The 27,307-nt window shown below is 37.6% G+C and overlaps 1 protein-coding gene across 1 annotated transcript in view; it reads left to right on the top strand.

The window, feature by feature from the left end:
* The window catches only part of DPYD (dihydropyrimidine dehydrogenase), an 828,512-nt gene that overhangs the window by 519,618 nt on the left and 281,587 nt on the right, over positions 1–27,307 (top strand). The window contains exon 15 of the mRNA XM_032630437.1: positions 22,739–22,807. Coding sequence (XP_032486328.1) covers positions 22,739–22,807 — 69 coding nt within the window. The remainder of the gene's footprint in view (positions 1–22,738; positions 22,808–27,307) is intronic.

Here is a 27,307-nt window from a genome sequence, read left to right as displayed (position 1 = left end):
TTTAAAATTAATTAATTAATCTTTAGTGGCTATATTATATTAGAGGTTGAATGTTGAGAACAAATGGTAGGAAAATATGAGTCAATAAGAAGGATTCAGTGACCACCTCTCAGTTAAGGATATCCCAGAAGGTCTGGATTAATTCCATCCGAGTAATGAATGGAGCAACACTTTAACATTTGTTTAAATTTGTGTTGGGTTTGCAAATAGCTTTAGAGGTCATGGACCTCTAAAGATTTCCAGATAGAAGTTTTTCTATTTCACCAAGAATAATGTGACGTTTTGGCAACTGCTAATTACCACAAGACATACGTTGAGATAAGTTCTATGCCAGTTGCTTCAAAGTATTCTAGGATCCATTTCTGATGGGAAAATGTTGCTGTATAGCTAGAAGCTAAAACAAAATAGTGTCTTTAAAGTTAAATGAGGGAGGTCCAAAATTTAATACTTATGGATATGGCAAATCAGAGAGTTAAGTATTTACTCAGTCAATGATTCTGGAAGGATCTAGCACCATGAACAGTCACTAGATACATTTCTTTAACATATTCCAAATTATAGCTCTACATGAACCATTGACAAGACGTTTCTGTACCACATTACATGAGTGATGAGTGAGAGTGACAGTCTAATGAGTGAGAGTCTAATTCATGTGAATTTAGACCTTATAGGTAGATGGAATGACACAGTTTGAAATCCTTTCAAAGCTATAAGGAACCTTCAAGATGGAGGAGGAGTAAGACATGGAGATCACCTTCCTCCCCACAAATACATCAGAAATGCATTTGCATGTGTAATAACACCTACAGAACGCCTACTGAATGCTGGCAGAAGACCTCAGACTTCCCAAAAGGCAAGAAACTCCCCACGTACCTGGGTAGGGCAAAAGGAAAAGCAGATACAAAAGAATAGGGATGGGACCTGCACCTCTGGGAGGGGGCTGTGAAGGAGGAAAAGTTTCCACACACTAGGAAGCCCCTTCACTGGCGGAGACGAGGGATGGGCTGGAAGGAAGCTTCAGAGCCACAGAGGAAAGCACAGCCACAGGAGTGCAGAGGGCAAAGCTGAGAGATTCCCGCACAGAGGATCAGTGCTGACCAGCACTCACCAGCCTGAGAGGCTTTTCTGATCACCCACTGAGGTGAATGGGAGCTGGAAGATGAGGCTCAGGCTTCGGAGGTCAGATCCCAGGGAGAGGACTGGGGTCGGCTGCGTGAACACAGCCTGAAGGGGGCTAGTGCGCCACAGCTAGCCGGGAGGGAATCTGGGAAAAGGTCTGGACCTGCCTAAGAGGCAAGAGACCATTGTTTTCAGGTGTGCGAGGAGAGGGGATTCAGAGCACCACCTAAACAACCTCCAGAGACAGGTGGGAGCCGTGGCTACCAACCCGGACACCAGAGATGGGCATGGAACACTAAGGCTGCTGCTGCAGCCACCAAGAAGCCTGTGTGCAAGCACAGGTCACTATCCACACCTCCTCTCCTGGGATCCTGTGCAGCCCACCACTGCCCGGGTCCAATGATCCAGGGACAACTTCCCCAGGAGAACACATGGCACACCTCAGGCTGTTCCAACGTTACACTGGCCTCTGCCTCCGCAGGCTCACCCTGCATTCCATACCCCTCCCACCCATGGCCTGAGTGAGCCAGAGCCCCCTAATCAGCTGCTCCTTTAACCCCCTCCTGTCTGGTTGAAGAACAGACGCCAGAGGGCGACCTACATGCAGAGGCAGGGCCAAAACCAAAGCTGAACCCTGGGAGCTGTGAGAACAAAGAAGAGAAAGGGGAATCTCTCCCAGCAGCCTCAGGAGCAGCAGATTAAATCTCCACAATCAACTTGATGTAGCCTGCATAAGTGGAATACCTGAATAGACAACGAATCATCCCAAAATTGAGACAGTGGACTTTGGGAGCAACTGTAGACTTCAGGCTTGCTTTCTGAATCTAATTTTTTTCTAGTTTTATGTTTATTTTAGTTTCCTATTTAGAGCTTATTATCATTGGTAGATTTGTTTATTGATTTGGTTGCTCTGTTCCTATTTATTTATATATATATATATTTTTTTCCTTTTTCTCTTTTTGTGAGTGTGTATGTGTATGTTTCTTTGTGTGATTTTGTCTGTATAGCTTTGCTTTTACCATTTGTCCTAGGGTTCTGTCTCTTTTTTTGTTGTTGTTTTATATTTTTAATATAGTTTTTAGTGCTTGTTATCATTGGTGGATTTGTTTTTTGATTTGGTTGCTCTGGTCTTTTTTTTATTATTTTTTATTCTTAATAATACATATATTTTATTATAATAACTTTATTTTATTTATTTTGTTCTTTTTTCTCCCTTTTCTTCTGAGCTGAGTAGCTGACAGGGTCTTGGTGCTCTGGCTGGGTGTCAGGCCTGAGATTCTGAGGTGGGGGAGCCAAGTTCAGGACATAGGTCCACCAGAGACCTCCTGGCCCCACATAATATCAAATGGTGAAAGCTCTCCCAGAGATCTCCATCTCAATGCTAAGGCCCAGCTCCACTCTACAAACAGCAAGCCACAGTGTTGGATGCCCTGTGCCAAACAACTAGCAAGACAGGAACACAACCCCACCCATTAGCAGAGAGGCTGCCTAAAATCATAAAAAGGCCACAGACACCCCAAAACACACCACCAGACGTGGACCTGCCCAACAGAAAGACAAGATCCAGCCTCATCCACCAGACACAGGCACCAGTCCCCTTCACCAGGAAGCCTACACAACCCACTGAACCAATCTTACCCACTGGGGGCAGAAACCAAAATCAATGGGAAATACGAACCTGCAGCCTACAAAAAGGAGACCCCAAACACAATAAGTTAAGCAAATTGAGAAGACAGAGAAATACACAGCAGATGAAGGAGCAAGGTAAAAACCCACCAGACCAAACAAACGAAGAAATAGGCAGCCTACCTGATAAAGAGTTCAGACTAATGATAGTAAAGATGATCCAAAATCTTGGAAATAGAATGGAGAAAATACAGGAAACATTTAACAAGGATCTAGAAGAACTAAAGAGCAAACAAACAATGATGAACAGCACAATAAATGAAATTGAAAATCCTCTAGAAGGAATCAATGGCAGAATAACTGCGGCAGAAGAACGGATAAGTGACCTGGAAGATAAAATAGTGGAAATAACTACTGCAGAGCAGAATAAAGAAAAAAGAATGAAAAGAATTGAGGAGAGTCTCAGAGACCTCTGCGACAACATTAAATGCACCAACACTCAAATTCTAGGCGTCCCAGAAGAAGAGAAAAAAAAATAGGGACTGAGAAAATATTTGAAGAAATTATAGTTGAAAACTTCCCTAATATGGGAAAGGAAATAGTTAATCAAGTCCAGGAAGCACAGAGAGTACCATACAGGATAAATCCAAAGACAAACATGCCAAGACACATATTAATCAAACTATCAAAAATTAAATACAAAGAAAAAATATTAAAAGCAGCAAGGGAAAGGCAACAAATAACATACAAGGGCATCCCCATAAGCTAATTTTTCAGCAGAAACTCTGCAAGCCAGAAGGGAGTGGCAGGACCTATTTAAGGTGATGAAAGGGAAAAACCTACAACCAAGATTACTCTACCCAGAAAGGATGTCATTTAGATTCAATGGAGAAATTAAAACCTTTACAGACAAGCAGAAGCTAAGAGAATTCAGCACAACCAAGCCAGCTTTACAACAAATGCTAAAGGAACTTTTCTAAGCAGAAAACACAAGAGAAAGAAAAGACCTACAATAACAAACTGCAAACAATTGAGAAAATGGTAATAGGAACATACATATCGATAACTACCATAAATGTAAATGGATCAAATGCTCCAACCAAAATACATAGACTGGCTTAATGGATACAAAAACAAGACCCATATATATGCTGTCTACTAGAGACTCACTTCAGACCTAGGGACACATACAGACTGAAAGTGAGGGGATGGAAAAAGATATTCCATACAAATAGAAATCAAAAGAAAGCTGGAGTAGCAATTCTCATATCAGACAAAATAGACTTTAAAATAAAGACTACTGAAAGAGACAAGGAAGGACACTACATAATGATCAAGGGATCAATCCAAGAAGACGATATAACAATTGTAAATATTTATGCACCCAACATAGATGCACCTCAATACATAAGGCAAATGCTAACAGCCATAAAAGGGGAAATGGACAGTAACACAGTCATAGTAGGGGACTTTAACACTCCACTTTCACCAATGGACAGGTCATCCGAAATGAAAATAAATAAGGAAACACAAGCTTTAAATGATACATTAAACAAGATGGACTTAATTGATATTTATAGGACACTCCATCCAAAAGAACAGAATACGCTTTCTTCTCAAATGCTGATGGAACATTCTCCAGGATAGATCATATCTTGGGTCACAAATCAAGCCTTGGTAAATTTAAGAAAATTGAGATCATATCAAGTATCTTTTCTGACCACAATGCTATGAGACTAGATATCAGTTACATGAAAAAATCTGTAAAAAATACAAACACATTGGATGCTAAACAATACACTACTAAAGAACCAAGAGATCACTGAAGAAATCAAAAACTACCTAGAAACAAATGACAATGAAAAAACGACGACCCAAAACCTATGGGATGTAGCAAAAGCTGTTCTAAGAGGGAAGTTTATAGCAATACAATCCTACCTCAAGAAACAAGAAACATCTCAAATAAACAACCTAAGCTTACACCTAGAGCAATTAGAGAAACAATAGCAAAAAATCACCAAAGTTAGCAGAAGGAAAGAAATCATAAAGATCAGATCAGAAATCAATTAAAAAGAAATGAAGGAAATGATAGCAGAGATCAATAAAGTTAAAAGCTGGTTCTTTGAGAATATAAACAAAATTGATAAACCATTAGCCAGACTCATCAAGAAAAAAAGCTAGAAGACACAAATCAATAGAATTATAAGTGAAAAAGGAGAAGTAGCAACTGACACTGCGGAAATACAAAGGATCATGAGAGATTACTACAAGCAACTATATGCCAATAAAATGGACAACCTGGAAGAAATGAACAAATTCTTTGAAAAGCACAACGTTCTGAGACTGAACCAGAAAGAAATCGAAAATATACACAGACTAATCACAAGCACTGAAATTGAAACTGTGATTAAAAATCTTCCAACAAACAAAAACCCAGGATCAGATGGCTTCACAGGCGAATTCTATCAAACCTTTAGAGAAGAGCTAACACCTATCCTTCTCAAACTCTTCCAAAATATAGCAGAGGGAGGAACACTCCCAAACTCATTCTACGAGGCCACCATCACCCTGATACCAAAACCAGACAAAGATGTCACAAAGAAAGAAAACTACAGGCCAATATCACTGATGAACATAGATGCAAAAATCCTCAACAAAATACCAGGAAACAGAATCCAACAGCACATTAAAAGGATCATACACCGAGATCAAGTGGAGTTTATATGAGGAATTCAAGGATTCTTCAACATATGTAAATCAATCAATGTGATACACCATATTAACAAATTGAAGGAGAAAAAACATATGATCATCTCAATAGATGCAGAAAAAGCTTTCGATAAAATTTAACACCGATATTTGATGAAATCCCTCCAGAAAGTAGGTATACAAGGAACTTACCTCGACATAATAAAGGACATATAAGACAAACCCACAGCCAGCATCATTCTCAATGGTGAAAACTGAAAACATTTCCACTAAGATCAGGAACAAGACAAGGTTGCCCACTGTCACCACTATTATTCAACATAGTTTTGGAAGTCAGCCACAGCAATCAGAGAAGAAAAAGAAATAAAAGGAATCCAAATCAGAAAAGAAGAAGTAAAACTATCACTGTTTGCAGATGACATGATACTATACATAGAGAATCCTGAAGATGCTACCAGAAATCTACTAGAAATCTACATGAGCTGCTTGTATATTTTGTAGATTAATCCTTTGTCAGTTACTTCCGTTGCAAATATTGTCTCCCATTCTAAGGGTTGTCTTTTCGTCTTGCTTATGGTTTCCTTTGCTGTGCAAAAGCTTTTAAGTTTCATTACGTCCCATTTTTAATTTTTGTTTTTATTTCCATTTCTCTAGGAGGTGGGTCATAAAAGATCTTGCTGTGATTTATGTCATAGAGAGTGATGTAAGTCAGAAAGAGAAAACAAATACCGTATGCTAACACATGTATATGGAATCTAAAAAAAAAAAAAGTGTTCTGAAGAACCTAGGGGCAGGACAGGAATAAAGATGCAGACGTAGAGAATAGACTTGAGGACACGGGGAGGGGGAAGGGTAAGCTGGGGCAAAGTGAGAGAGTGGCATGGACATATATACACTACCAAATGTAAATTAGATAGCCAGTGGGAAGTAGCTGCATAGCACGGAGATCAGCTTGTGCTCTGTGACCACCTAGAGGGGTGGGATAGGGAGTGTGGGAGAGACACAGGAGGGAGGGGATATGGGGATGTATGTATACATATAGCTGCTTCACTTTGTTATACAGCAGCAACTAACACAACAATGTACAGCAATTATACTCCAATAAAGATGTTAAAAAATATATTCATTGACAAATTTATTCAAGATGAAATGAACAGAGGAAGAAGCTGACACTTTAAACCAGACCAAAGGTCAAGTCAGGCAATAAAAATGCTTCAATACTGCTTGCTGTTAGCATGCATAGTAAGATACAGGTTGTGCACTAAAATACTTTGCACCTAGAGAGACTTGAATCTTAGCAATTTTATAGCTACAGCATATTCAGTGGAGTGATAGCTCTTCTGCAGATAAATAAGAAGACAGTAAGAAATGGAGTGGGGCAGAGTAATTCTATATGAGAAAAAAAACACCATTAAGGCATAAGTATTTTTAGAAGATGAGCATCTTGCTCTACCAGTTAAAAAGCCCAAGTTAATTTTCCGCCATGGGTCCCTTCTGATGCACATCAGTAAAATGACACCATGAAACTGACACCAGACCAGAACTATACATGTCCTTTAATACATGAAATGTAGCCACTAATTTGCTTTGAGTGAATTTTTTCTGTCAGTTCTTAAGACCAAAGTATATGATAGAGATAATATCCCATATAATGAGGTTCTCAGAACCTATAGCTTATTGGTTAAGGTATTTTGATACAATGAGTCCTCTACCAGAAATTCCTTGTGCACTCAACCAAGGCTGGTAACCAGTTGATAAAAAGACTAATTGTAATAAGTCACAATTCAATAAGAAGGACTTTGCCTAGATAGGACAAAAATTTAAGGTTAAGTATTTTTCCTTTCAATTTATAGAATTTGTGTGTGTGTGTGTGTGTGTGTTTGGCTGAGTAATTCAAGCTCATAGGTGGCTGGATCATTGTAGAGTTATTGGGGTGGTTGATTAAGGGGAAATGTATGTGTATATGTATGCATATAATATATATATATGATTTCTAAGCATACATATGTATATATTATTTACATAAATAATTTGGGGGAATATATTATACATTTAGCCAATGCAGTAAATATCTCTGGCTTGACTGATTAATATCTACTGAGAAATAATACTCCAAGTCATTAGAACATACTAAAAGAGGAAAGGGATTGCTTAGCCTGATTCAAGAGGCATACCCAAGAGTATCTTGAAGGGGGAAAGGAAAAAAAAAAACTCTTGACAGTAACTTCCTACTTACTATATTGTGAATTCTTCCTAAAGAAATAATAAAAATTCATGTTACTTAAAGTATACTGAAGGAAGCATTGAATATTATACTGTAGCAAACAGTTTTTACTAAGCAAAAGATGGATTGAGTGACACATGAGGTCTACATTTGTACCTCCTTTCCTTCCTATCTGTCTCTCATTGAACACTTTTGTCTCAAGAAAAGAACAGCATGGTGCCCAAAGAAGCTTCCACTCAGTCTTTACAATTCTGCATTCATTCCTTTATTTAGTAAAAATGTAAGAGGTTTTTGTTTTGCTTTTATGCTTTTTGTTCCATATACAAGGCCAGGAACCATTTATTCTTTGTTCTTGGTTGTTGAAAAATGTAGCATATGGTAAACTTTTTCACTGAATAGGCATTCATGATCATGCATTTGAAAATGCATTAGAAGAATTTGAGACATGTGGGGACATGGGCTGCATCTGAGACTAAAATCCTCATCACATGCTTTTATGGTATTCTACTGTGATGACTTGTGTGGTGGGGGAGGTAAGGACACCTCACTATTCCTTCATTAACTGATAGAACAATTGGAGGTAGTTGTAAATAATTGAAAAGGTCTAAACAGGAATTTGGTTTTTTTAAATCAAATTATTATGGAGGCTGTTCTCTGCCATATTCTAAGTAATTAAAATAATCAGTGCTATAGTTTTTATAATGCTCTTTGAAAATATATAGTAATTATCAAAACAAAACATTTGATGACCCAAAATTTCAGTCTTATGCCTTTTTCCCAACTCTTAATTGTGTATACTTTTATACAATAATTCCTAAGACATGTGTATGCTTATAAATTTAGTTTTTAAATAAACTTTCAAATTGGCAAATCTTATATACTAGGGAATATGTATAATCTACCTTTAATATAGAGGACTACAAATTCCAGCCATAAAATTACTTTATTTTGAAAGGCTACTTTTATTTGTTTGGAATGTTTCAAAGATCATGTAATTATATGTGGGATATGGGAGAGAAGAATTACAAAACAAACACTTCATTGCTGTTTCTTAAAAACAGCATTTATATCACATCTGTGCAATCGTGAGCAAGCTGGAAAGTATGAACAATGAGCAAAAAGAACATTTAAGAGAAAAACTTTTTAATTTTTAAGCTTTAAATATATTATTGTGAAAAAACATCAAATTTTAAACTCTGAAAAGGTCCTTCAGAGTTTGCTTTGGATTAGAAGTTCTAATACATTGATTATTGACAAATGTGACTTTACCTCAGCAGTTGAAATAGCTAATATTGATATTAGAAATATTTTATGAAATAACTCACTAAAGCAAAGAAATTTGGGGATTTTTTCCCATGTGCTTAATGAGATGTATACCCTTTTCATGCATTGTAAATATTAGTGCATATGTATTATCTTAGAGGTATATTAAGTATGGCTTGAATAGCATTTCTTGATTTTAATTAGGCTACTCTGCCTCTTGGTATCTTCATTTAACAGGTAATGTGAATTTAACAGGGACTTTGTTGTACACTCTGTTTTATTTTTATAGTATGCACATAAGTTCATAATGCCAACACATTCATTATGCTGTGTAAAGTTTATACCAGAAAGGTTCCAATCACTTTGAAAAAGATCCTGTCATTATTTCTGTTGTAAATCACTACGCCAAGCTTCTGAGAAGGAACATTTTGAACTGAAATTTGAAATATAGATGAAACCCTAAGATGTTTACAAAATGTGGAAATATCTTTGGTTGATTCCCAAGTATCAACAGCACATTAAGGCAGGGAATCATTGATCAAAATTCAATGACACAATGAATGTTTTATTAGTTAAGTATCATTAATCATTATCCTGAAAAGTGCAGCGTGTTAGAGGGTTTGTTTCTACTGCAGTTTACCAAGGTGCCCATTGTTGGCAGATGCGGCTCCTCCAGATGGAGGAGGTGGAAGCACATGAGTCCCCACATGGAAATAGCTTCCTGTTCAGAAAGGTCTGATGAGGTGAGGGAAACTGTGGTGGGGATGGGATATGATGAAGAGGAGAAGGAAAGCAGGAAAAAAAAGTGAAGATGGCATTATTTGTGTAAAAAGAGAGTGCACAAGATCATTAGTTTATCCAGCCATCTAGTTTTCCCTCAGCGCTTTCTCTGTGCCTGTCTCAAGGTGGGCACTGAAGAAGGCGGTTTCATGGGGAGAAAGGTGATGAATGAATACTTACAGAAGTGCATAAGGGAAGGACAGGAGCAATGGAAATACACGTGTCTCATGCAGAGCATGGGTGAGGAGAAAAGCTTCCAGCTTTATGGTCTAAAGTGTGTGTTCTTCAGACCTCTCAGGAAAAGGGCATGGCTGCTAACACCTCCCCTACTCTCCAGACTTTCCTCATTGCAGTACACTACTCTATCCTTAACGTGCTACTTGTTTGCAGCATTGGCCCTCTTTGGGTCTTCCAAATAGAGAATCATACATGTCTGGGGCTCAAAGGTCTTAGAATTTTTTCTGAGTGAGTAGGCAAAAAAATGTAATCTCAATTCTGATAAAACAATTTAAGCCAAGAAACATAATTTAATAAAAGGTGTCCTAGATATTAGTGAATTTCCTAATATTTCAGTGAAGTCTAAAAATAATTTTAAAATATCTATAAAATGTGAATCGATCTATAAAGTTTGATCCTGTGGATCTGCCTCTTTTTTTTTAAAACTGCATTAATTTACAAATATACCCACAAAATGACACTACCAAAAGATCAAAGGAGCATATAAAGATGATGCTGTCTACCCTTTCCAATGACATATTTTTAAAAGTCTTATCAGTGGATGTTTAAAACCAAAGTGGTGCACTATTTCAAAATGTCATTGTTTGCACTCTAACTAAATTGTAGAAAATGGCAAATCTGAATATGGCATTATTCTCTTAGTCATAAAAAATCATTGAATTTCATTGAAAAGTATTTAATGTCAAATATATAAAACCATGTTATTCTCAGAATAATCCCTATGAAAAAAGTGTGGGAAGCCAAGTTATTCCCATTTTATAGATCAGGTAGCTGATACAAAAAGACATTTAACTGACATGTTAGTATTTGATTATTAATTTCACAAGTAAGGGGCATCACTATATACGCCAGCACTGTTCTGTATCCAAAACAAAGATTCTTACTTTAGTGGAGCTTACATTTGCACTGAGGCAAGAAAGACATTAACTATATTAAATAAAATGATATAATAGAAAGTGCCATGGGAAAGAAAACAGAGCTGGGAGGGGATGGTTTGCAGTCTTAAGTAAAGTGTCACTGAGGCAATGACATTTGAGCAGAGAATGGAAGGAAGTGTGGGAGAGTGCCTGTGGATGTCTAGGGGAGAATATGTAAGTTTGAAGAAGTCCCCAGAACAGAATCAGAGTCTCCCAAGGGTGGGCAGCATGTTCCACAGTGAACTGGATTTAAGGCTTCCTATAGAATTTCTGTGAGGTAATAGCATATAGTTGGGAAAGAGTTAGTTGTTTGTTTTTAGAAGTCCCTGACTTCTTAAAAACATTGCATTTAACAAACATTTATTGCATTTCAGCTATTCTTTTATTTACTTCTACACTCAACAAATATTTTGTGAGTTCCTAATATGTGTCAAGTACATTATTAAACAGAACAGGCAATCCCAGCCCACAAGAGACATAGGCTGAGATGGAAGACACAGCCAACGTCCTCCAGAAGCTTACCATCCAGAACTTAAGACACGATACCACTAACTTACACAACAGGATTATCTAATTGAATATGCATTAAACGTGCAATCATAGTTAATGAGAGCAAAAGAGCTACATCTCATAAAATAATTACAATAACAGTATTTACATAAAATTTTCATTTGGGATTTAAAATCTTTACAGAAAATGTTTCAATAATCTTTATAACACCCATGTGTTATATGTATAGTATTGGAAGAAGCGCCCAGACTATTTAAGGTAGCGCATTATTCCATGTAATTATCTTGAGAGGTTTTTTTTTTATTAATACTTTATTTTTAACCTGTTTTTAACCTCAAATTCCTATATCACATTTTAATACTGTATTTATTAACCTTATTAATTTATGAAGGCAGTTCATTAAATGAATATTTGTTATAGCCTCTAAATTGAACAAGTTTAAAATTGGAATAGAGATACTTTATAATATATTTCAAATCAACTCCTTTATGTGCCTTTGAAAGGCTGTGTCCCTGAATGAACCACATCAATACAGGCAACATATCATGACCTTTTAAGCAGAAGAAAAATCAAATCTCATTCACAGGTTTTATGTAGGTGACACCATTTTTGTGTACAGTGAATTCAAATTTTATGACTTCAGTTGACTTACTGCAACCTCAGTGAAGGGTCAACAGTGATAGAACAACCTAAATCCAGTTAGACATCATAGATTAAAGCCAGTGCCAAAATCATGCTATGAAGACAGTAAATGACTTATAGGTATGAAAATATATGGTAGTCTTGGTAGTTTCATATATGCACTTTTTCTCCATTGTTGCAGCAAGTACTATAATCTTTATAGGGATGAACTAGAAAAGTTTTTTAAATTAATAAAAAATAACAAAAGGCCATCTTTCCTTCTACAGACAGTTGTTAAGTTCACATTAGGTGCTATTCAATGCTGAGCCAAATGATAAGAAAATGAAGGTGAATAAAAATTAGCATGTTTTCCCATTGAGTGGAGTAAGGGAAGACAGTGGTATAAATAAACATGCATCTGTGATATAGTGTGATAGAAACTGAAATAGAGGTATATGCATCAATCTCAAATACCTAGTAAAAACAGTAATTCTGTCTCTGAGATCATTGAGGGCAGTATGGTAGAAGTTAGCTCTGTGTTAGAACTTGAAGAATGAATAGGAGATATACTGTCAGAGGAGTAGTGTGAGCTATAAGAAGAAGGATCAGCACAGGGAAAAGAATGGAAGCCAAGAAAAGTCTGGTGGCCAGTATATATAGTGTATTCAGTTTGGTGTGTCAAGATAAGGGGCAGCAAGGTGATTTGGGACCAAATTATAAAGAGCCAACACTACCCTGTTTTCATTCCTTAACATGTTTAGGTGATTAGGAAACAGCGATCATCTCATTGGGTCTTTCTCCCTTGATCTTCCCTTTGACTTCATGATTTCCTAGGCAGTTCAGTCTGCCTATCGAGCTTAGATGGTACTTATGGAGTCACAGTGAAATAATACATTGAGCAAGAACACAGAAATAAGGTTAGTCTCTGAAAATAAAAGTGATAAAAATTGACACACATTGAATGAAATGCATCATGTATAAAAATAAACCCACATAGTTTTCTATAAATGTGTGTTTAAGGAGCAAAGAGAAATGAGTTAGAGAAAAAATATTATAGGTAGAGAGTTTAAGATTTGTATTTACTCTTGTTAGCTGTACAGTCCTGAGTACTTAAATAAGTTTTTTTTCTTTCCTATCTGTAAATTGGGGCTGATAATTTCCACTTTATCATGATTAGAGATAATACATGTGAAATGCTTAACATAGTGCTTGACACATGCAAGTACAGAGCAAGTGCTAGTTCTTGTTGTTCTTGTTAAACTTAATAAAAGTGGTATCAGTTAGCTTTGGCTACGTAACAAAACACCCCAAACTTAGTTGATTGAAGCAACTATGAATTTAGTTCACAATTCTGCATGCATGTTAGCGATTTGGGCTGAGCTAAGCTGTGTGGTTCTTCTGGTCTCAGCTGGTCTTACTCCGTCTATAGTCAACTTCGCAGTGGGCTATGTGCTGGCTGGTCCCAAGTGCCTCAGCTGGATGGTTCATCCCTGTTCCACGTGGTCTCTGATCCTTCAGCAGGCTGTACTAGCTTGATCACATGGCTAGGCAGGATTTCAAGAGAGTAAACAGAAGAGGATAAGACCTCTTCAAGCTGTGGTTTGACACTGGCACAGCATCACTTCTGTGATATTCTATGGATTAAAACAAGTCACAAAGCCCACATTCAAAAAGCAGGTAGATAAATTCCCCACTTTATCAGAGTAGCTGCACACTTACTTGGCAAGGGGGTATGGATACAGGGAGGGGAACACTTTCTTTCAAATAGACTACCACAAGAGGGTTGAGGACACAAAATCAGCTAGAATCTCTAATGTAAACTGAAAGGATAGGAAATCAATATGGTATAGTCTTGATGTAGTCAAGAGGAACTTGGAGTCAACAGACCTGAGCTTAATCCCTGCCTCTGCTATTGATTTACTTTATGCTGGTAAAGTAAATTATCTGTGCTCATTATTCTCAATACAAGGTTTTCTAAGTTCAAAATTATTATGTGGAATAAATGAGATAACGTATGTGAAAATGTGTATTAAGTGTAAATCTATAAACAAATATAATGGGTTCTTATTCATTGATATAAAGTATACTTTATAAAATGTGAGAGGTTCTTGAACTTCTTACCTTGCACCACCTACCTGTCCTTCTCATTCTTTCTGTAGAATGTAGAAATTTACTTACATTTAGATATTGTAAATGTAATGCAATACATTATTTAACTGCTTGGATTACTTGCAGTGTGTGTTACTTGCAGTTTCTTTTCTCAGCTACCTATTTCATTATTCCTTTGAGGCAAACATTTTTGAATCCTGATTAAATATAAGGTACAATACTAGATTCTAGAGATATAGAGATGAAAAACTGGGCCCTATCCCCAAAAACTTTGGTCATCTTTTGAAAGACATACAAACCACAATTTAGTACAATATAGTAAATGTTATGATAAAGACATGCAAAGGGTGCTATGGGATCTCAGAAGACACAGGAGAGGAAGGGTGAACAGGTAAGCCTTCCTGGGAAAGGTAATGGGCAAAAGAGGAGCAGGAATTTACTAGACAAAATAATCTAAAATTCAAGACCAAATGCTCAGCTGATTAGAAACCATTGTTTTAACCCCTTGCCTGAATAAATCTGGTTTCAACCTATGCATCCAGCTCCATGCCCTCAAAGTGTAGCCATTCATTTCCCCCAAAGCTAAATTGAACTGCTTGATATTCCTTAAGCAGAGCATATTCCTTAAACACAGCACCCTGTGCCTTTGTTTCTGCTGCTTACTACAACCGGAGTATTCTTGGCCTTTTCATTTCTAATCAGTTTCCAATAAATACCCATGGATGATTTCTTAGTCGATTAAGAGTTCCTTTACTCTGAGGTCTTCCCAGATTCACACAGATACAGATATTCACTCTTTCCTTTCTGTTCTCACTGTATTCTGGTTCATACACTATAATTATTTTTGTATCAATTTACATATGTCTCCTTTATTATACCACATGAGCACAGGGACCATTCCTTATTCATTCAGACAAAAGGAGTAGACATATGGTCAAGAGAATGCAGAATACATGTTACATTCAGGAAGCAAAGTAGGGCTTCCCTGGTGGCGCAGTGGTTGAGAGTCCGCCTGCCGATGCAGGGGACGCGGGTTCGTGCCCCTGTCCAAGAAGACCCCACATGCCGCGGAGTGGCTGGGCCCGTGAGCCATGGCCGCTGAGCCTGTGCGTCCGGAACCTGTGCTCTGCAACGGGAGAGGCCACAACAGTGAGAGACCCGCGTACTGCAAAAAAAAAAAAGGAAGCAAAGTAATTCAGTGCGGTTGGAGCAAATGTCCCATTGTGGTCTTGTATAGCATGAATTTGGATTTGAAGCAGAAGTGTGATATGATCAGGTTTGTCTCTTAGACGGATCTGGCAGATGACATAGGCTGATATCAGAGATAGGGAGGCTGATATCAGAGATAGGGAGACTAATAAAGAAGGTACTTCAGTAATCCAGGGGAGCAGTGGTGAAGGTCTTCACTAAGACAGTCATGATGAAGAGTCAGGAGCACCTAGAAGAGATATTTGATGAGTAAACTAGAGCAATACTTCTCAGACTATTCTGCATGTTAGAACTATCTGGAGATCCTGACAAAACACTGATGACTGGGCCTAACTACATACAGATCTTGGGGTTATGTTTTTTAACTCTCTAGGTGATTTCAGTGCTCAGCCAAGTCTGAGAACCAGTGGACTAGAGAGTATTTGGTAAGTAATTGGATGTAGGCAATGAGGGAGAAATGAAGAAAGAAAATCTCCTAGTTTTCTAACTTGGGACAAAAGGGTAGAGTATAAGCAAATTCAATGTGGGGAAAATGCAAATTCAGGGTGGAGAAATTTAAGTTTGATTTGGGGCAAGTTGAACATAGGTGCTCAAAGATAGTTGAATATGCTGTTCTTGAACTCAAGAGAAAGACACAGGTTGGAGGTGTTTACTTTGTGAATTTTCTGCATATAGGTATTCTCTGAATTCACTGTGAACATGATGTCTACGTTAAAAGAGGACCATGAGTAGAACCTGGGGACATCAACGTGGAAAGGTGGCTAAAGGCAGGAGAGCCTGAGAAGGAATAGCAAAAATAGGAAAAATAGGGGTAGAAGGAGGTATCTCCAAAGCTCACACAGAGGAGGGTCTCAGGAAGTGGAGGTGGTTAACCATCTCAGTGCTGGAAAGAGTTCCAGTACAGATTTGGGCTGAAAAGTATCTAATAATTTTGCCAAGGTTACTGGTGACCTAGGGTAGATCAGTTGCTAAATACAGTGGGGACGGAAACTACATAAAAACCTAGTACGAAGTGATGAAAAGGAGAGGAAAAAAGCAGTTACTGTAGTTCCTGAATAGTCTACAGTGTTTTTTTATTTCTTGTTCTAGTGGAAAACATCTCTGATTTTCTATGGACACTATGTGCATATTTTATAACTTTGAACATGACTTTTCTGTATTAGGAATAGTTGTGTAAGCAAGGTAGTTGTGGGTCCCAAAATAAGCAAAGAAAATGATAAATTTTTAAATAATATAGAAGACAGCTTTAAGAGTACTATTCTCATTTACAACCATTAAATTAGCAGTAACCATATAAAATTTGAAGAGCTTATGAGTTTTACTTTTAATGTTCTACTCTCAATGTGTACATTTCAGGAAAATTGTACCAATCTCACTTTAGTATATTTGTACCGTGGTATAAAGAACATTCACAATTTGAATGTTGTACAATTAGTTAATATTTAGTAAACATATTTTCTTAGTTTTAAATGTCTTTTAAAATCACATGTCCCGTGCTATTTTTCCTCCTCAATGTAATATAATCCCAGTAGTGTTAGCAATGATTTTGTTAAATTGTTTGACAAAACCTAACTTGGCCACTTGTAATTTACAATTGTTCACCTTTGTCACTTTGCAGTTTTTCTGTACTAAAAAATTTAGGTTGTCTGGAAGCTGAATTGTTGACTGAATTTCCAATATAGTTCACAGTATGATTACAGAATACCAAATCAGTGTTTCCAACCTGTGTTCTAGGCATAGACTGTAAGTATTTGGGAATTTGACAAGACGGCCTGCTTGTAACTACTTGGAAATTTTATGTTGCTCTTCACCTTAATTTCTGATGTGCAGACTTTACTGTCATTCAGATTGAAAAAATAGATACTTAATAAAATCATTTTATTTATTCCATAAGGAAATGAATTATAAAAAAAAATAATTTGACTATGAATCGTGATTCTTTAATTTAAAAGTTTGGAAGGATGACAGTTGAAGCCATTTAACACTACTTTTCCTTGTTGCAGAGTAAGTGTCCTGTCATTTTTAACCTTTGAAGTATTTTTCAGGGAGAAACAACACCCAAAATTTGATTCATAAATTATTATAGATTCATCATCACCTCTTGCCTTTTCAACAGCTTCTTCCTCTTTTCCACATCATTTCCATCGGCATAAAAACATACTCAAATATAGTCCATTTAAAAATATATATATCTCACTAGACCTCCCACAGCCCTTCATCTGCTGCCTCATTGCTCTTTGAGCTAGCCCACAAAAACTGTTACAGAGCTTTGTGTATCAATTCTCTCACTCCTTCATATTCTGTTCATTCCATCTACTCCAGTCTGACTTCTGTCTTCCCTGTTTCACCGCCACCCTTCTTGTAAAGCTTACCAGTGGCATCTGTACTGCCAAATCCTGTGAACACTTCTCTGTTTTCTTACACCAGCTGTCAGAAGCATTCATCCCCGTTGATTGCTCCTTACTTTTTGGAACACTTCCCTCTCTTAGCATTTTCATGTGGCTCTGGGTTAATCTTCATCTCTTTCATTTTCTCTATTTTATTCTATTCTGTTTAGAAGTCACTAAGCTAGGTAGATTTAAATACCATTATATGTTGAAGTCTCTACAGTGTTCACTTTCATCCCTAACCTCTTCAGTGAATTCTAGACTCATGTGTCCAGTGGCACACTTGATGTTATCACTAATGGGATGCTTGCTAGTCATTTTATATGTAATATATTAAAAATTGAACCTCTTAACAGTCCCCCACTTGTTACTGCACTATGCTTTGTTCCATCTCGGTGAAGTGTCTGTGCTCCACTCAGTGGCTCAAGCCAATAATCTAGGGATCATCCTTAATTTTTTCTCTGCTCTCACCTCCTGAGTCTAATCATTGATCTGCTTTGTTGGTCTTAGCTCAGAGTTCCACTTCTTGGTATCTCCATGAATATTATGCAAGCCACATTATTTCAACTCAACTGGACTCTTTGCTTTTACCCTACAGCCCCTCATTCCGTTCCCTGTAAAGTAGCCAGAAGCATCTTTTGAAAATGTAAATTGGATCATTTTATCACCCTCCTTTAAACCTTTCAGTGGTCTCCCATTATACCTACAATAAATCCAAACTCCCACAGGTTTCAGCTCCCAGAGATATGGCTACTGCCTGCTTCCTTCGTCTCCTCTTACACTCTTCTTGTCCTGTCACGGAATACCATCTACAAAGGGCTTCTCTTTTTAAGTATCTCAGGCTCACTCCTACTTCAGAGTCTTTGCACATGCCGTTTCCTCTGCCTGGAATGCCACTTTTCACTCAGGTCCCAATCCATTCTTCTGTGTGAGGGGCCTTCTTATCTTTTATTTCTCAACTCAGAGAGCCCTTTACTGACCATCAACTAATGAGGTTCTGTGCACCCCTGTGATTCTCCATCTTGCTCGTCTCTATTTTTCCTTAATCTTGACCTGGAAATAGTCCTAATAATGTATTTTTTAAATGACTTTTTCCCTCCCTAAAAATGTAAGCTGCAGGAAGGTAGGGACTTTTCCTCTTTTGCTCATCACTTTTGAGTTACAGTTACTGGTGCATAGAAGGTCTCAAAAGATACTGGTTAAATGTTGATAAACAAAGACTGAATCAATATCTTAAACTCCTCTGCATGTCATCCAGTGCCTACCACAGCAGATGCTCAGCTTCCATATTAATTGATTAACTGACATTGTTTGAATCTCTCGCTAGACTGTGTATCAAAAAATGTAGGATATAGTTATGTATAGACACATCCAATAATGTTTTAAAATTTAGCCATGAAAAACAGAGCACTTAGAGATGGCATAAATTAAATGAAAGATAGGGAAATGTTCCTTGGTTTTAAAAATGTTTCATTGGGTATTCATTTCTAGTAACATTTCATGATGTTTCACAGTGTAAAATACACATCAATTCTTTTTTTTTTCATAGGAAAAAAGTAACCTGTCTTCCTTTGTTTGATTACAAACTAAGCACAGCAAAACACTGAAGGGCTTTCTAATCATCAAAGAAAGATTAAATTCTGTCCAGTGTTCTTTTAGTGTTAATGTCTTTTAGCCTGACTTTTCGAAAAATCCTAATATCTCTTAATAAAAACTAAAATGATTTGGAGTCATCATATTCCTCTGAAATAGAATGTTACCATATAATTTCACAAACTATCCCTTGGTTTTAGATAAAGATTTTTAGACTTCTTAGATAATTTAACATTTAAAAATAGTGTATAAAGTTATTTTTCCCTTAAATTTACTTGACAGAAAAAAAATGCTTAGGAAGTTATTTTAAAAGTGACAATTCTAGTTTTGCATGTAGTAATTGCCAAGACTGTCAGTGATAGAAAATAGAATATAACTTGGGTTTTCTTAAGCCCAAAGTGGTATTTATTGGTTCACTTGTACAGGCATATTAGTGGTACACCTGACTTAGAAGTGGCAGAAACATCTCTCCATCTTGCATCTCTACCTTCCTCTGTCTCTGCTTTTTTTTACCTAGTGCAGCTAGCCTTGGGTAGGAGTGGGAGGGTTGGGTTGGTTAGGTAAGCAGTCAGTGATTATCAGCTACTCTGAACATCCTTCATTCCAGTTCAGGGACCAAAGAGGAAAAAAGCCTTTAACTCCCCAGCTCCATTGAAGGACTTTAATGAGACCAGAGTAGTTGATCACTGTGATTAACCCTGTTGGAGATATTTCCCTAGCTTTTTGGGCAAGAAGATAAAATCTGTTTTTAGATGATGAGGAAAGAACAGGGTAGTGCTCGGCTGCTCAGAGCATACAAATATAACTTGTATCTGTTCAACGTAATGTATCTCTCCCACCTGTGGTCACCCTTCCCCAATGACAGTGTGCCCCAAATCATATCTAGTCACTGCGTTCCTAGGCATTTGATGGCACCAGTGTTCTCAAAGTTCAGGAAAATTCTCTGGGTGATACTTATTTCTCTCCATCGAGCTCAAGTGTAGCTCCTGTGATTCTCAGGCCTTATAAGGCAAGTGACGATTTTAACCAATCCAGGCACAATCAATATATATTTGAAGCAAAAACAGCTTTATCAAAATAAAACTCGGCATTTAGGGCTCTCTGGTGGTGCAGTGGTTGAGAGTCTGCCTGCTAATGCAGGGGACACGGGTCTGAGCCCTGGTCTGGGAGGATCCCACATGCCGCGGAGCAACTAGGCCCGTGAGCCATGGCCGCTGAGCCTGCGCGTCTGGAGCCTGTGCTTCGCAACAAGAGAGGCCGCGACAGTGAGAGGCCGGCGCACCGCGATGAAGAGTGGCCCCCGCTTGCCACAACTAGAGAAAGCCCTCGCACAGAAATGAAGACGCAACATAGCAAAAATAAATAAATAAACAAATAAACTCCTACCCCCAACATCTTCTTAAACACACACACACACACACACACACACACACACACGCAAAAACCTCGCCACTTAGTAAAGAGGAACCATCTTAGTCACTAGTTGAGAGCATCTATCATATCCAGTTGTCGGTGCTAGTAAACCTTCCTTCCCTGGAAGTGGCTTTCTTTCTTTCTTTCTTTCTTTCTTTCTTTCTTTTTTTTTTTTTTTTGCGGTACACGGGCCTCTCACTGATGTGACCTCTCCCGTTGCGGAGCACAAGCTCCGGACGCGCAGGCTCAGCGGCCATGGCTCACGGGCCCAGCTGCTCCGCGGCATGTGGGATTCTCGCGGACTGGGGCACGAACCCGTGTCCCGTGCATCGGCAGGCGGACTCTCAACCACTGCGCCACCAGGGAAGCCCCTGATTCTGCTTTCTTAATTGCTCCTTCTAGTTCACGAGTTCTATGTATTTTGACATCTGACCCTTTTTTCTATTGCCAAGACCAGCACTCGCAACGGCCCTGCTCACTCTTCACTCTGACATGTATAATAATTATTTGCCAACGGTTTTCACCAATTGTTTATTTTTTTTCCCTTCTCTAACTCATGGTGTTCATTTCTGCTTAATTTTAAAAGGATGAACTGCAAAACAACTCTCTGTTCCTAAACCTTTAGTGCCCTTGTACATTTATTCACTCAGTTTTACTATGTGCCAAACATCATGCTGGTTATTGTAGATAAAATGATGCATGATGCAGAGCAGTCCAGGCACCCATGGAGATTACAGTCTATGAGGAGAGAAAAAATTGACCCAATCTTAAGGACAGACTTGTTCAGTATTTCGAACTCTGGTATTCAGAACTCTCTCCAACATATTTTCTGTCTTTCTCTTAATATTAAAAGCATTCATCTGACTTGTACAGCACATCTTTGTTTTGTTTTGTTTTTTAGACATACATTAAAAACCTGTATGTGGTGAGAGCCCAGTGGCTTTTAGTGGACTCTTCCACTGGACTCTGTGACTTTAGGCTTGGCACAAACTCTTTGTGTCACAATCTCATAGTCTTTAAATGGTAATAATAAAAAGAATTACTGACATATATTGAATATTTACATTAGGCCAGCAAAACCTAGTGGTTAAAAGCACAGACTGTCAGTCAGATTTCTGGGTCTGAGTCCTGGCTGTGACCTTTACATATCAGTGCCTCAGCATCTTCACCTGTAAAATGGGGAGAGTAATGTTGAGAATGATTAAGTAAGTTAATAAAGTAAAATCCATTAAAACATTACCTAGCACATCATTAGAGCCATAAAATCTTAGCAATTCAATGATCACTTTTCTCAGTAGGAAGGTACTGTTATCCATATTTAACCAGTGAGAAAACTAAATATCTTGCCCAGGGCCACACAGTTAGTGGTAGAGTCTGAGCTCTGATCTAGACATTCTGGCTTCAGAGCAGATACTAGTAAATACTACTCTATGTAGCCTCCATTAAAGGTTACTGTAAGACTATAGTTAAATAATCAACATTTAACAAACTTTAAAACTATAATTCACTCTGAATATGATATGTAAGGTGTTATTATCCGTACTATAATAAGATATGATTGAAGAAGACACTAATTTACTTCCATTCCATACCTTGAAACCTTTTAGCTATACCAGTAATTATATTAATAAATATTTCTGTGTCATTGTATAATTTAAACAACCCTTTCACATACACAAATCCATGTAATTCCAATTATCACTCTTTGAGGTTGGCAAGGTCATTATTTTCTCCATTTTAAAAATGTGGATGCTGAGGATCAGAAAAGTTAAGTAACTTGCTCAAGTATTCAAAGAGAGTAAATGAGAAAGTCTCTAACATAAGTCTGAAGCCCCAGATCTCATCCTTTGCTTCACTATAACGCCCTGCTGTTTTTTTAATGATTTCTTTCAACAGATGGAAAACTAATTTTTATAATATAGTTTATCATTATAAACATATATATATATATATAATCATATACCCTTGTGTACAAAGGCATAACTAGTTGATCTAATATTCTTTCCTTTCTCTTTTTAAAGATTGTGATTGCTAGCATTATGTGCAGTTACGACAAAAATGACTGGATGGAACTCTCCAGAAAGGCTGAGGTAATGATTTCTTTCTAGTATATTTATTTTATTTCTTCTCTTCTATTTTTATTAGTTTTAAATAAAGAGCTGTCATGAAAAATAATCCAGGAGAAGTAAAATTGAATGGAAAATAGTAACTTAAAACATTTCTGTTTTAATTTGTTTACCCTATGTTTTCATTAAAATGATGGAAATGTAAATTTAAAAGGAATCTATTCTAAAAAAGTGGTCCCTTGGATTTCACACACTGCCTAAAAATCCTTTATTCTTTGAATCCATATGCTCTTTATTTGCATATTAAGCAAACTGTATATTATGATGGATGCCATGATAAAATTTAATTCTACCTTTGAGAGTCTAACTTGATCTTACCTTGCCTTTAGGCAAACTAGTTTGACAGCGAGAAAAGAAATTTTGAATATAAAACTCTTGAATATTTAAAATATAAAAGGTTCATTTAATACTATTCTAGTTTGAATACAGACATGCATAAAATGGTAGGACAGAATGCTCCTGAGTGGAACACTAGTCAGCAGGTTTTCTATAATATAAATTGCAGCTTGCACAAATGCAAACAACTAACCATATGCCTCAAATTTGTATTTCAAATGGAAAAATACATACCTAAAATTGTATACTTATGTCCATCGTGTTGTCATGAAACATACTGTAGACAGCTTGAGCTGGGGTTTCTTGAAAACCTCTCAGAAATATAGAAGACTAAATCTAACAATACTGATGAACTAAGGACTCTACATTATAAAATATTATAAAAGCTTTCTATAGTGTTCAAAAATATTGATTGTATATTTTATTTGGATATCTTAAACCTGCGAGGGCAAAGATTATTTCTGGGACTTGGGGGGGGGGTGAAATTAACATGATCAGTAATTGGCTTTATGATCTTTGTAGCTGGGTCCATTTCATACATGTATTTGCCTAATTGACCATGAAATCTTCCACAGAGCCCATGTTTGGCATGAGTTTTGCCAATTTAAAGTTTGACTATGATGAATGGCTTTATCACGCTACTAGCTTCTCTGCCTTCTATAGAATAAAATACTTAAAGAATTTTCTTCAATAATGAGCATTAATTTTTAAATAAGCAAATTTTACTTTTAAAAAGTCAAAAGCCTTTATACATGTAACCAACTTAAAGATATTTTTCATATTTCTCACGTTCTATACCTATTTCTTAAATTGTAGTTTAAAACTACAATTTGATATCATATTCTAGGTTCTTATAGCAATCAATCAATCCATAAAAGTAAAAGGGGAAGTAAGGAGGAAAAAAAAAGGAAAACATTAAAAAAAAAAAAAGAAAAAGATATGCCTTCCATTCAGTCAAAACAGTCTGTGGGATCTCTCCACAGGAAAGCAATATACATATCAAGAAGTTCAATCCATAGATGGTGTCAATTAAAAAAAAACACTTCCCTCTAATCTTAAAATATGGACCAACTCAGGGTATAGCACATGAAGGAACTATCCCCAGGTCTTCGCATCCCCCTGGAGGGCAGCGATAGGCAGCATGATTCCATCACAGCTTATATGGGGGACACCCAGTAAAGCTTTGTAGAGTCGGTATTTGGTTTTGTTTCTATGAACACATACTTCAAAACAGATTAAAACAGATTTTCTTACAACGGAAGAGCCCACATTAAAACAAATCAACAGAAACAAAGAGTGTTCAAGCCAAAGTTACTATACCACTTAGAATGTACATTTCTTTCGGGGTGGTGATAATGAGGGGTAAGAAATCTGAGATAACACACCAGCTGTTGTAGCGAGCCACTGCTTTTAAGTTCGGCAAATCACTTAATGTGGTGATGGGTATACTTTAAATTCATGAATTTCCTCTCCTTAGAGTAGATTAATTCTTGAATTACGCAGTAGGGAATTGAGGAAATCTGCTCTTTACTGTTATATCTGAAAACAGAAATGCACATGTGTAACAGCAGAGCAGATCCAGTTGTATAAGAACATGAAAAAATAGAGACAGAAACTCTGTATCAGAATGAAAATTTGCACAAGAAGAGATCATTATTAGTTGTTTCACCAGAGGATACCATTTTATTTCACTATTTTGAATAAACATTTAAGACCACGTGGGTGGTTAAAAAAAAAAGAACCTAGTACATTCTTAAAATATAGTAAATTCTACTAAATGCTGTTTTTAAAAGTTAATGCACATACAGTATATCTTTTTTGTCACATGCATGTTCTTGGAAATAGAACCATGTTGAACCAAACCTTCCTTTTCACTCTAACCCTAGAATACCCACACTTTTAATGTCTTCTTTTATGCATTCCTCAACCTGGTTTTCATTTGTCTTGTCTTATGAACACCATAAAACAGAAGCAGCCTCTGGAAAAGTTTTTACAGCTTGGTGTCAAATCAGTAGCATGGTTAGGCTCTGCTCAATTTTTTTTGGTTCAGTTATCTGATGACACACTATCCTACTTTTCTGGGGCATTGATAACCTATTCCAATTCCATGCAAGGAAGATCCATGAAACACCTACTATGTGCAGAGTCCCTGGCCAGCCAAAATAAACGTGAATAAGGTAGAGCCTCAACTGTGTAGATATGTTCACAGTTTAAATGTGTATACCAAATTGAACCATACACAATAGTAGGTCTTGAATAGATCTTGAACTCATTTGAATAGATTTTTGAATCCATTTCTTTCTTAATGCGTGTTAGCTTAGAAAACAGAACCTGAGTCAAAATTAATGTGAAGATGCTTCATTGAAGGATTCAATTCCAGAGCAGTAAGAGTGAGGGCGGGGAAAGGCAATAGGAGGAAGGGAAAGCAGAGAGAGCATGGTGCATTCCAGAGCTGGCTGCCACTTCCCAAGGAGATGGAGCCAATCGCTTAGTCGTGTGGGACCGGGAGGGCTGTATGGAATTGTCCTGCCTCGCAGCAGTTTACAGGAGAAGAAGGGGGAGGGAGCTATCTACCGGTTCCTTCCTGTCTCCTGTCTCTCATTGGTAAAATTTTACACTACAACACTTTACTTTCTTCTGCACTTTTGTGTTATGTGTCCTGCCCGCTTTAGGTAGCTGCTAGGGAAGTCAAATCCCACAGCATATTGAGGGCACTGGCCCTCCTGGAGCTCCCACTTTGACAGGTACAGTGGAGGCTGTGACAGAGCCCCGCTCTCATCCTGAGGGAGCCGTGAGAGCTGGCAATGATGGGAGATGTAGGATAGCACTTTTTAAGCTAGTGGTAAAAGCTTGGGTGGCAATTAAGGCCATCAGATTTGAGGAGACATATAAATTAGGTGTGGCTCAATAAACAATGCTACCATCGTAATCTAAGTTTATCTCAGGATGCCCCACTAATCTCTCCCTCAATCAATCCACAGTCTTCCCACTACCTTTCTTAAGATGCAAAACTCCTGACTTGACCTCCATGGTATGGTACCTTGCCACTTCCCCAGTGTCACCTTGGGTATGTTCTTTACATTCCAGTCCCCGATGGCCTTCTTTCACTCCTCCAATACATTTACACCTCAGAGCCTTTGCTGTTCCCCTGGCCTGGAATATTCCCTCTTCCTCCACTCTGAGCTCCCTAACCAGTAGGTTAACCCCCTGTCCTACTCCTTCTAAGTTCCTGTCCTCAAAAACTGGTTTACCATAAAGCTAATGAAGGTTAAGTTTCAGAGCTCTGACTTGTACAAGCTACTTCCAAGTGCCTGTACTAATTTTCTCTTTGTCATTTTAAAATTAGTTTTCATTTTTAAAGAAGTTTCCTCAAATCGTACAAACTTCAGGCTCTGCCAAATCTGGGTCTACCTTTGCTTGTACCTTTTTTCTGCAGAATTTAATAAAATGGTGATAAACAGTGGTGTCGTCAGCCCTGTAACCTATCTTCCTTATGACAAAGCAAACTCTGGCAGGGGGGTAGAGACCCCCATCTGGTTCACTGTTTAATTCCCATTTCCAAACATACAGCTTTGCCAGCCAGCGGATAGTCCTCAGATATTTGTTGAGTGAAGCAAAATAGAGGCACAGAGCTGGCATACTGGCATGTGACAAACAAAAAGGAAGCAATTATACAATAAATGAGAAGAGTGCACTTTATTGGGCACCAATGAACTTAAGGTGATTAAGATCCAAAGTTGAAGATTTTAAGTCAGGGACTTGATGAGGGATTGCCAAGGGTCTGGCTGTAACTGGTAGGATGAGGCAAGGAAGGCCCAGCTGAGAGGCATAGATGTCAAACCCGGTGGCCACACTATTCCTAGCAGAGAGTCCAAGTAAACCACTTTGAAGCCAGGTTCTTGTCATTTTTGACCTGGATCTGGGCTAGCAGTATTTCATAAAATTAAATAGATGTTGAAGTTAGGAAATCTCAAATCGACTGAGGTAAAAGGCAGAGAGGCACATTACAGAAATATGTAGGACCAGTTGGATATAAGTCCCTGAACACTAACAGTAAGCAGGAAAGAATGGAATCAGGGAAGATAGACACCTAGTTGGAGACAAGAGATAGTCACAGACTTTGTGCCC

This window comes from Phocoena sinus, chromosome 1 (genome assembly GCF_008692025.1).
Source record: "Phocoena sinus isolate mPhoSin1 chromosome 1, mPhoSin1.pri, whole genome shotgun sequence".
Taxonomy (NCBI): domain Eukaryota; kingdom Metazoa; phylum Chordata; class Mammalia; order Artiodactyla; family Phocoenidae; genus Phocoena; species Phocoena sinus.
This window is presented reverse-complemented; position numbering and strand designations above follow the sequence as displayed.